Raw genomic sequence first — 11,552 nt, forward strand, 5'->3', positions numbered from 1 at the left:
TTATTAAATTATCGCCCACGTAATTATATTGCCACTTTGGGTGAATGAGGAGACAGCTTCTGCAGTGGATGTGTCTGGTTGTGAATAGCGATGGTATCTGGGATGTAACAGGCCGTCTATTCAGGCGGGGCAGCGGCGACGGCGCGGTGACGGATGTGAGCTCTTTTGTTGCGCTGCCGTTTGCTGCCGTTCGCTTGTCATGTCAGCTTCAACAGCTCAGTAGAAAGGAAGCTTTCTCTCATGTTTAGTTGCCAGAGCCACGTTTGCGTGTGTGTGTCGGTAAAAGAGTGTAGTGCATGTATAATTTTTTTTCATTGATTTGTGATTTGTAACCATTCAGATATGTTGTGTGTCTTTTGCATAAAGCTGTACACTGGGCTTCAGTGAGCCCAGTCTACCGCTCGTAGAAACCGATGGTCCTGACAGCCTTCCTGGAGGGATCTTCTTCAGCACCTACATGCTACAGCCGATTAGGAGCATCTGAATCCAGTCGCATCAGATGAATGCTGAAAAGTGATCTAGGAGCTTAGCTCTGCTTCCAGGAGGGCCATCGGCCAACGGCATTAGCGCAGCTGCAGCGGCCATCTCGCGATCAAACGTGAAGTAACTCTCGTGTCTTCTCTCCTCCTGTCTGTTCTCAGCTGTTCCACTCCTATCCCCCAGCTATGTCTGGAATTCCTCCAGTCATCCCCCCAACTGGACCCTTTGGATCTCTCCAAGGAGCCTTCCAGCCTAAGGTACATATACATACGTATAGAAATAAATCAAGACACACTGCGACGATTTTCACACTGATGCGTGATGAAAGCTCCATTTCTAGTGGCAGAAGGTGTCAGCGTTATGCCATAACAGAGCAGTCCATCGGGCAACAAATGAACAATGCTGTCGAGCGTTCCAGTAATATGTCGCACGTCTGTTCTACTGAGCTCCAGTTGACGTGCTTTACAGCGATGGCTGACAAGGTGTCGTGCATTTGCGGTCGGGCTTGAAAGTGAGAAATAAGCTTATATGAGCATCGCAGTGTTGTGGAGGTGAGAAAAGATGGCTGAGTGTGTATTAAAACAGGTTCTGGTGCACCAGAGGAAATGAGAACTGTGGGAAACATTTGGTTGAGGACAACTGTGCAGTTAAAAACTGAAGCTGAACCTTTCATGATCCCCATTTCTGTTTTTATTTCTGTTCTTAGACCTCAAATCCATTGGATATCGCAGCCAGACCCGGTGCCGTGCCCCACACACTCCTACAGAAGGACCCTCGGGTACGCAGCATCGCCGACTCACATCCACGCACACGCTGAACACACTCTTACCAAACGCCGGGGTTAGTAGGCGATCGCAGCGCCACAGATTCTCGACCCTGAACCCAGCTCCAGGGTTCGCGTTCCTCCTGTCGGTAGCGGTTTTCCCGCTGGCCCACAGAGAACGAGGAGGCTGGAGGCTCGTAGAGACGCTGGATAATTATTCCCAGCGATGCTTCATTAGAAAGGGAAATTTGAACATTTTAATTTGGTCAGTAATGAAGCGGCTGCTAATTAGAAGCGTTGAGTGACAGACGTGTGACCGTGTTCTCTGTATCTCTCCCTTGTTGTTTGTTTCCAGCTGACGGATCCGTTCCGGCCCATTCTCAGGGTAAGAGGTCTTAACTAGCACTACGGCATGTATCCCACAAGGCCGTGCAGGAAGTGGGGGAGAGCTCATTATGGCAGGTGTCATCAGACCGCTGGCTTTAATTAGCTATGATGAGCCCTGCCACCTGCATGCAGACACTGAAAGTGGTTGAAAGAGTCTGATCAGTGTGTGTATCGTTTGAAGGTCTGAACCAGGAACTGGTTTGAATGAGCTGGATGTGACTGTAGGAAAGGAATTCACGAATGACTTGGTCTCTCCCGCAGAAACCGGGGAAGTGGTGTGCGATGCACGTCCACATCGCCTGGCAGATCTACCACCACCAACAGAAAGTGAAGGTGAGTTCTCACAGCGCCAGATTGTGTCTACAGAGATGACTTGCGCTTGCCTGATGTGTGGGGGAGTGTGTGTGTGTGTGTGTGTGTGTGTGCGCAACAGAACATCTTTCTGTGTGTGTGTTAGAAAGATAATGTGAGATAATAATCACCAGGTAAGGTATTGATCTGTGAAAGCTCCTGTAGGGGTGTTGTGATAAAAGCTGAACCTGATAAATGCCTTAATCTCCCTCTAACACATGTTAGAAACATCTCACACACACACACACACACATACTGGGCTCGCAGTGACTTACAGAGACAAAATCATCCAGTAGATCTGATGGCCACGCCTATAAAATCAAATAGTGACAGCAGCAGGATCCAGGACATTTCTGGTTTACTCCAGGAGGTCAGAGGTCATTTTGTTAATGAAACTGGTGCCTGTTAGTAGTAGAACGATGACTGTGGGAAGGTCTTTGTGACCTGAGCTTGACCGCATGGAAAGTTTGGTTTCTCACATCATGTTCTTGCCTCTGCGGGCCCTCCAGCAGCAGATGCAGGTCGATCCACACAAGTTGGACTTTGGGCTGAAGCCGGAGTTCCTGAGTCGGCCCCCAGGCCCCAGTCTGTTCGGTGCATTACACCATCCCCACGACCTGGCACGTCCAGCGACGCTCTTCTCAGCAGCAGGTGAGGGCTTTTCCTCCCCCACAACCCCAAATACAACTGAATAATTAGCATCTGGCAAATCTTACTTTCCCGCCTTGTTCTCATGTCCTCATGTTCAAGGCAATTATAGTCCAGCCCTGAATCATAAATCCAGGTTTTGTTCTCAGTACCCGCGTCTGAGTCTGAAGTTCAGCCACACCGCAGTGTAAAGGCCCTGCAGTGATGGTGGAGCGGATATGAGCGAGACGGAGAGACGCGTTCCACCTGTCAGAGCACATTATGCTGCGTGAAGATTCACATTCGTTTTCCGGTTGAACTGTGGCATTAAGAGCACCGTTATTATATAGGAAAATTGGGCATAATTACACTTAAGATGTGATGCGGTGATTGTTTCAGCTCATCATGCACTGTGGCGCTGTCAGTTTCATGTAATGCCATGTCAAGTGCTTAATCATGCAAAGACATGCAATACGATATGCGATATGGGGGCTGGAATTGCCCTGGTATTATGGGGAAAAATGTTTTTCAATCTGTATGCAGCTATCCCATGTACATTATTCAACACGATGAGGTGGTGATTAACCGAACCTCAACCAAACCACCAATGTGGGCTTAACCCGCCTGTTAAAGTCTTATTATCATACTATTTATTACGTTACGTTATCATAAAATTATTGTATTTGTAAAGGTTTTTGATAAAAATTGGATTCCCACAAATGCCCTGTGCATGTAATTCATTTCTTTACATCTGATTATCATGAAATTGCTCACACCGGTTCTTCCTTGCCAGGCGCCACGCACCCCTCTGCAGCGCCGTTCGGCCACCCTCCTCACCACCCAGGCAACTTCCTCAGCCCCGCGCCCCACCTAGGTAAGCAGCGTAAGTCCTTCTGCCGCCAAGCCCCTCACACCGCACACAATGAAAGCTTCTCCTCACGGACTGTGCCGCTTTTTATTGCGTCGTATCCGGTATTTATATTATATTTCTGCTCCGTCACAGAACCCTTCAGCCGGCCACCAACATTCGGTGGCCTGGGCGCTCTGAGCTCGGCAGCGTTTGGAGGGCTGGGAAACCCTGCATTAAGTGAGTATTGTGTTCCTTCCTCTCTTAACTTGCCACATTGACAGCATTTATCAGACACCGTTATCCAGAGTGACTTATAACCAGTAGTTACAGGGACTGTCCCACACAATGGTGTAGTAAGTGGGGTTTGAACCTGTGACTTTGTGGTTTTCTGGTTTGTAAAACCTGATATTTAACATATATTAGAAAGAAAATATGAGTGATTTTATCAATGTGTTTGTGGGGCGACAATTTAGCCTTCATCCAAAATTTAAATTATATGAATAATATGCATGCCATGCTTCCATAGACCACAAGGGGGCGATATAAAGTGTACTTATCAAACAGACTGTGTATGAATTTCTGACTAGTTTGTCTGTTTTTTGCAATATAAAAAATTCTGAGCTTTATATCAGTAATCATCATGATGTTTTTTTCCGTTTTTCCCAAATCCTCATATATACATGTAATTATATTTATTTATTTCACATGACTCACATCATGAGTCAGAATTGTGAAGCTCTATGGCAAAGCATCTCCGCCTACTTTACTAGCTATTGATCAAAATGTGGCACTTCTAAAAAGCACCTGATTGGCTCCCTTGTCAACAACAGGTATGAATGGAGTCAGAAAAAGCCGAGAAAGAGGCTCTTGAATGTTAATATCATGGGATGAAACGATCAGATTGCATTAAAGTGCTTTTCAATTTCAGCTGAAAGTGCTGATCCCACTGGGTGGTGAATGTGCTTCTCTTCCCTCTTCCTGTTCACGAGTGGCGCCTGCTCAGCTTTACCTTAATGGAGTTAGCTTTAGTTGGAGTAGTTAGATTTGAACCGCGGTGTTATATTTTGAGAGGTTTGCTTCTGATGCTTGGGATCAGTGATCGTCTCTCTCGTCCACGCAGCACCCAACTCTGTGTTTGGTCATAAAGACGCGGCCAACACGCCGCAGCACTTCGGCGGGACCCACGAGCCCTGGAACCGCCTCCATCGCACTCCGCCTTCCTTCCCCACGCCCCCGCCCTGGCTGAAGCCTGGCGAATCAGAACGCAGCGCCTCCGTCAGCTCCCACGAGCGCGACCGCGATAGGGAGCGGGACCGCGAGCCCGACAAACGCGACTCCACCAACAGCAAGGAGGACAAGGACCGGTGGGTGAACTCTGACCTCTACCAGTTCATTCATCTGAATTTAACAAGCAATGAATATAAACTAATAACATCTTTGGGTGCCGTGTTTTTTTGTGAGAATTTGTGAAGTTGTAATAAAGTTTTGGTTTTTGTCTCAGGGACAGTGTGGAGAAACGGCACCCAAGTCACCCGTCCCCGGTCCCCATCAATCCCCTCGGTCTGCTTGGTCACAGTCGACCTCCAGAAGCTCCCAGAAACCACCTGTCCTCCTCAGAGTCCCGGGACAAGGACAAGGCGAAAGAGCGGGAGAGGGAGCGAGACCATGGTGACTCCTGGAAGGACCCTGGCGTGGAGGAGCACAAGCTGAAGGAAAATCACCACAGCGACAAGGACACCCCCGTCATTCACGACAGCCGGGTGCCCGAGGAGAAGCTGGCCAGTCGTGGCACGACGTCGCCGTACCTGCGCCACGGCGGGCTGGACAGGACCAACGGCGGCCTGAACCGCGAGGCGCTGGAGAAGAAGGAGGTGATGTACGGAGAGCCGCAGAAGAAGAACAGCGAGGTGAAGGTGAAGGAGGAGAGGAAGGAGGAGCCGGAGGCAGCGATGGACCGACCCGGAGCCCACACCCCTCAGACCGTACCCGTGCCCAACCTGCACCCGCCCACCTCCATGCCCGCCCCCATGGGCATGGCCGGCATGCACCCCATGAACAGCATCGGCACCCTGGACAGGACTCGCATGGTGGGCCCCTTCATGGGTATCAGCCCCATCCCCGGGGCCGAGCGCTTCCCCTACCCCGCCTTCCACTGGGACCCCCTGCGGGACCCTTACCGCGGCCTGGACATCCATCGGCGGGACCCCCTGGCACGGGACCTGCTTCTGAGGAATGACCCGTTACACCGGCTGGCGGGGCCACGGCTGTACGAGGCGGAGCGCTCGTACCGCGACCGCGAGCCCCACGACTTCAACCGGGACGCCCCAGACCGGCCGCTGGAGGAGAGGGAGCGTCTGCACATGCTCAGAGAGGACTACGAGCACGCGGCCGTGCGGCTCCACCCCATCCACCACCCCGGCCTCGACCCACACCCACACCTGGCCCACCCCGGCCTCATGGGCCCCGGCCTTCCCAGCATGCACTACCCCCGCGTCAGCCCGTCTGCCGCTGCTGCGGCCGCCGCCGCCGCCGCCGCAGCCGCCGCGGCTCATCAGAACGGACTCCTGAACAAGACTCCGCCCACCGCCTCTCTCAGTGCTCCGCCCCCTCTCATTCCTACATTAGGGGCGCGCCCTGGTTCACCCCGACGGACTACCCCCCTGACCACAGACATCAGAGACAGACCCCCTTCACACACACACAAAGACATCGAGGCACGATGAGGTGCTCACACACACACACACACACACACACACGTGCCCGAGACCTGTGCCTGACACACTTACTGAAGTAACGAGCACTTAACGCTGGGCGGACGAGACGGTGTACAGAGCGGCGGGACGCAGATTCTTTTTGTAAAAATGACGACAAAAAGGGGACGTTTGACCGATGAAATGAAAGAGACATTTTTGCAGAACCTTTATCCTGTTTGCTCCTGCTTTTGTGTGTTTTTTTTTTTTCTGTTTTGTACAGAATTCTCTGCTCCTTAGCAATGAACCCCCACGTAGATCTATGGGCAGAATGAGCCCGACCGTTCAAATGTGTGTTTCTTTTCTGTGTATGTGTGTGTGTGTGTGTGTGTGTGTGTGTGTGTGTGTGTGTGTGGGAAGGGAATGTACAGATTCTTCTAAATCAACGCATCACAAGAAGGCAAAACAACGTGTAGATACGTGTACAGTCATTGTGTTCGCTCCTTAAAGGCAAAACTCGAGGTACAAATATGCAAATGGGTGTCGAGAAAGCTTTACTTTGAACAGAGATCCAACTGCCGGCCGTGCTTTTTACATTTTTATTTTATCCTAAATTGCAGAATTGTCCTTTTTTTTCCCGTGCGTTGCTACCTAACAAGTCCCATAATTCCAGAGACCTCCCCCGTTCCCAGGCCCACTTCGACTATGCAACACACAAAACCGAGTTACTCCGCACTGTATTCTCTCCACAAGCGCCGGCCAACGTAAAAACAGCCAATAATATATACGGCTCCCGGGATAAATCTCCTTTTTGACACTTTTTTTGTGGTGACAATCCTTAAATTTGTGTTTTATAGACATGCAGCATAAATATAAATATATATATCTATAATTTTTATAGCGATGTTACCAAATCTGGACACAGGAAACAGCTGTGTAATTCATAACAGTAATGCGATAAAGAATTATAATAACGTGACGCATTGTGGAGAGAACACAGCGCGTCCATAACGCCTTCCCTCTGCGAACGGAGTGTAAAATAGGTGGTGGAATTACTTCCTGTTGGTCTGACGGTGTATTAAAGTGCTCTCCTTTAAGTTGCTGTATCTATTAAAAGTGAAAGTCTATGGACGGTTGGTTTTTAATGAGCAAAGATCTATTTTAGTAGCCCACTGAAGGTTTAGTTGTGCGCTTCAAATGCTGTGAGATTCCAATGTTGTGCAGTGTTTTTTTTTTTTTGTTTTTTTTTATATTTCTCCGTCCTCCCTCATTTTTCTTTTTCTAAATCAAACATTTCAAACGTGCACAGGAGCAGTAGTGACTAGTCAATGAGTATTGCAAAGAGATTGTTAACGAAATACTTTTTTGCTGTTTATCATGTATGTAAAAAATGAAGTCCTTTCTAGACCATGTACAAAGGAAAAAAAAAGCGAAGCGACTGAATCTTCAGCATGCTCCTCATTTAAAACTTGTGTTATGTAAATTGTGCCATGTTATTAAAAAATGTGAACTAACTTTGTTTTCAAGACTCTTGTATTTTATGTAGCTACAAATGCAAATGCAAACACAGCAGACGTTACAAGAATGGTCAGTTAATATCGGTTCGGTTCAGTATTCCACAATAAAACTGCTGTAGGAACAGCCAGACAACAGGCCATTTTTACCATAATCCTAAACAGAAGAAAAAAACTCACCGAAAAATCACAGAATGCACTTCACTCTGTACAGAATTCAGACTGTATAAACTCTCTTATTCCTGTTATATGGGATCGTGGCGGTTGGAGCCACGGCGATTCACCCAGCGGTGGAGCACCAGCCAACCTCAGGGCTCACACACTCATACTGAGGTGCCACTGAGCAAAGCACCGTCCCCACACACTGGTTGTGTGCACTGTGTGCTGTGCTGCTGTGTATCACATGTGACAATCACATCACTTCACTTATGATCAATCCAGACGATCTACAATTTCTAACCAATACCCAACCTGGCCACAAGATGGCAGAGATGCAAAGCATTAAAACTTTATTTACAACTTATCTACAAGTTGTAGTTAAGGCATTTTTTCTACTGTCAATGTTATTGATTCTACATAATTAGATAAATCTGTAGGATATATCCAGATACAGTTAAAATTAAGCATTCCTTAACACTTTTTATCAACTCGCTATTCAATCACTATGCATTACTAGTTAATCCTCTGCAGATTCTCAGTCACAGTTCACCTAGTTTTATATCAGTTCAGTTTCCCATATGTGGATATTATATTATATTATATTATATTATATTATATTATATTATATTATATTATATTATATTATATTATATTATATTATATTATATTATATTATATTATGCATTTTGGCGAAACCCAGTGGTCATTTTTTGTAACTGCAAAATTGGGTTTTCGTTTTACTAATCTTTACAGCATTTTATTACATAAAAACTTGCATAGGTTTTGCAAAAAAGATGCACAAATGCATAAAAAGAACAAATATGAATTTATTGTTTAGTTTTTACCACAAACCTTATTTTAGTCATAGTGCTCTTTTAAGTGCGGATTAAGTTGTTCTGCATTTAAAGGCTACACAACAGAAATGCTGGGCCAGAGAATGTTTTTTTTGTTTGTTTTTCTGTTTATTTTCATATTCCACTGAATAAATCTTCTTAGTTTATGGTGGGTTTTATTGGGCTGTAGATGTTTGAACACCAGGTGGCAGTAAAGCACCATGTTACCGATTCCGATGTTAAGAAACTACTATTACAAAGCCATTCAATAAAAAACACTCCATATATAACTTATGTACTTTGCAGTTGGAGAAACACAGAAAGTAAGGTGATCTTAGGAGATATTTCTACAGAAACTTAGGATTGGAGGATTTATGATTTATAGATTTTTTTTCAGTTCTCAGGAATATAACAAAACAGAGCGTAAAACGATACAAAGGAAATAATCTGTCACTGTGGCCTGCGCCTCCACAGCACAATAACGTGAAATTACATACGCCATCAGGGACAGGCTAGATCGCAAGGACACAGTGGGAATTCTCATCACGAGATCCGTTTCCGTCACCTAATACAGCAGCAGGTCTGGTTGGTCCTGTTGCTGTGGACATGTGGGACTCTGCGTGTGTGTGTGTGAGAGAGAGAGAGAGAGAGAGAGAGAGATAAGGGAAATAAATAAAACACGCTGTAAAAAAAGAAGGTAGAAATTTTAAAAAATAAGCTAGAGCAGCAGTTCCGTGTGGTAGAAGATGGGAATCCTTCATTCATAAGTTCCTTCAGTTTCATGCATTCTGCGTTGAGAAGAATTTTAAACTCGGTGGTAAACACCCCATCAGAGCTACAGTAGTGTTTTACTGAATTATAAATTATTATTCGTGTGAGTTCAGGTGGCTGCGTTGGTCTTACGTCCTCTGTAATGAACCAGCAGGAATCAGATGATCTGAGGAAGCAATATTCAGGCCAGCAGCCGAGAAACCGAGACGCCAGTTCAAACAGCCTCCCATGTTCCGTAAAAGCGGCAGCAGGCCGGCGATCGTGGTTAATGATTACTGACCAGCAGCACTCCCAAACAAGTCAACAGGCCGGTTAAAATGGCAACCAGCCACAGTGTGAAGGCAGGTTTCCCACTCAGCCAGACAACTCCCATCGACCTCGACGAGACTGAGGTCTCCAGTGTAAGCGGGTGCTGGACACACGATATTACCAACGCTACACGCGCTGCTGTTGTCAACAGCGGACACGTTGACAACAGCAGGTTGACACGACGTGAGATCATCGTCCAGGATCGATAAGATTGATTTCTGCAGTTGAGCTTCTCACGAGAACCACAGATTCTTTCCCAGTGACCTTGGCTGGTGTGTGTGGCGGGACACACGTGTGTTTTATTTAACAAGACTGTCTCTACTTCGCACATTTTGAGTCAAACCTGACATAAAAAAATCATGACAAATTTGTGTAAGTGTCGGGTTGTCGTAAAACATCTGCATATTGATTGTTGATTGGTACTTTTTTTGGGGGGTTGAAATATTAATCAGAAGATCAGTAGGTTGTTGTCTCTGAAACAGAATGAAACAGAATTCTGATAATTCAGAGTTCTATTCTTGCCTAAATGTACAATTTATTATTCATGCATGAAAATGCAGTTGATCCCAGTCGTGCTTTTGTGTACTAAAGGGACCAAAATATCCATTGATTCACACAAATTGTAATGTTTTCTCACACCATCCTGGAAAAAGGAGTGGAGCGCTCTGCCTTTTAATCAGGACGTGTGTGTGTGTTATTCCAGCAATAAAATCCGGAACATTTATGATGCCCCAATAAAACCAAACTAGCTCGACAGCGCCAGGAAACCTTTACAACGCGCAATACAGACACACAGCCTCGCCGAGAGCAGGGAATGATGGGTGGGCCCTCGGGGGGAGGAGTCAGTGTTAGTGGACAGGACCCCGGGGTGAAGACCCTGTAATTGCCTGGGTGGGCCGGGCGCCTGTCATCTCTAAAGGGACGCCGGCGATTTGGATATAAAACGAATGGACGGGCTAATAAACCAGCCACCCCGGGTCTCTGGGGTCAAAGTCTGGATAACGGTCCTGATGCTGGCGTCTCAAGGACAACAAGAGAGCAAAAAAAAAAAGGAATAAAAGGAGGGGAGAAAAAGGAGCTCATTACATCCAGCACCGCGGGGCTGAATTGAATTCCCATTCCCGCTCCGTTTCCGAGCCACCAGGACACACAAATGACCGCTGATTATGGGTAATGGACCCCGGCGTGGGGGCGAGAGTGACGAAAAAAAATCCATCTCAGATTCCCATAATGCACTGGGGGTAGGTAGGGTGACCATGCAGACCGGGAAGGACAGAGGACTCAGATTCATATTAACATTAGTGACACATGCAGGACGAGAAGACACTGACCAATCAGAGCACAACAAGACACGTCCTCCCTGACAAGGACTATCTGGTCACACCACTCCTGGTGCATTATGGGAACGTCAAGCGTGTCCCAAGATTCCATGCACTCTGAGGACAACTGGGTGGCACCAGTAGGAAACGACCCTAGGACGGAGTCTGTCACGACCGAGCCTTTGTACACTGCGTCCAGAGAAGGCCCGAGAGCCACCTACACACATGGAGCTGGCACACGCGCGACGTCTGACATGTCAAAGTGACACGGTGTCATCATCCCAGGCCTGCTGCACGACAGGAAACGTCTCGTGCGTTTGGGTGCGGATCACTCCGAGCTCGCTCATCTTCTCATGTGCTTGGCGACCCGCTCACAGGTCCTCGAGGTCAGAAGCCTTTTCCAGCTCGCAAGCCAATCTGCGGCACGACCTTCATGATGTACCCGTCATCATCCGGGGGAACGAGGTGGAAAATGCACAGGAGATGGGAAGTGGGGACG

The 11,552-nt window shown here is 47.3% G+C and overlaps 1 protein-coding gene across 9 annotated transcripts in view; it reads left to right on the forward strand.

Moving 5' to 3' along the window:
• Positions 1-6,800, forward strand: part of auts2a (activator of transcription and developmental regulator AUTS2 a) — a 200,335-nt gene extending 193,535 nt beyond the window's left edge. For 6 of the 9 annotated variants that reach the window (XM_028982705.1, XM_028982710.1, XM_028982709.1 and 3 more), the window contains 9 exons: positions 642-737; positions 1,187-1,258; positions 1,599-1,628; positions 1,892-1,963; positions 2,491-2,632; positions 3,402-3,491; positions 3,612-3,695; positions 4,579-4,822; positions 4,960-6,800. In XM_028982705.1, coding sequence (XP_028838538.1) covers positions 642-737; positions 1,187-1,258; positions 1,599-1,628; positions 1,892-1,963; positions 2,491-2,632; positions 3,402-3,491; positions 3,612-3,695; positions 4,579-4,822; positions 4,960-6,181 — 2,052 coding nt within the window. In that variant the 3' untranslated portion in view covers positions 6,182-6,800. The remainder of the gene's footprint in view (positions 1-641; positions 738-1,186; positions 1,259-1,598; positions 1,629-1,891; positions 1,964-2,490; positions 2,633-3,401; positions 3,492-3,611; positions 3,696-4,578; positions 4,823-4,959) is intronic. The other 3 variants (XM_028982707.1, XM_028982706.1, XM_028982708.1) reach the window with 3 other exon arrangements.
• Positions 6,801-11,552: the final 4,752 nt, after the last annotated feature.

Source organism: Denticeps clupeoides, chromosome 6 (genome assembly GCF_900700375.1).
Source record: "Denticeps clupeoides chromosome 6, fDenClu1.1, whole genome shotgun sequence".
Classification (NCBI taxonomy): domain Eukaryota; kingdom Metazoa; phylum Chordata; class Actinopteri; order Clupeiformes; family Denticipitidae; genus Denticeps; species Denticeps clupeoides.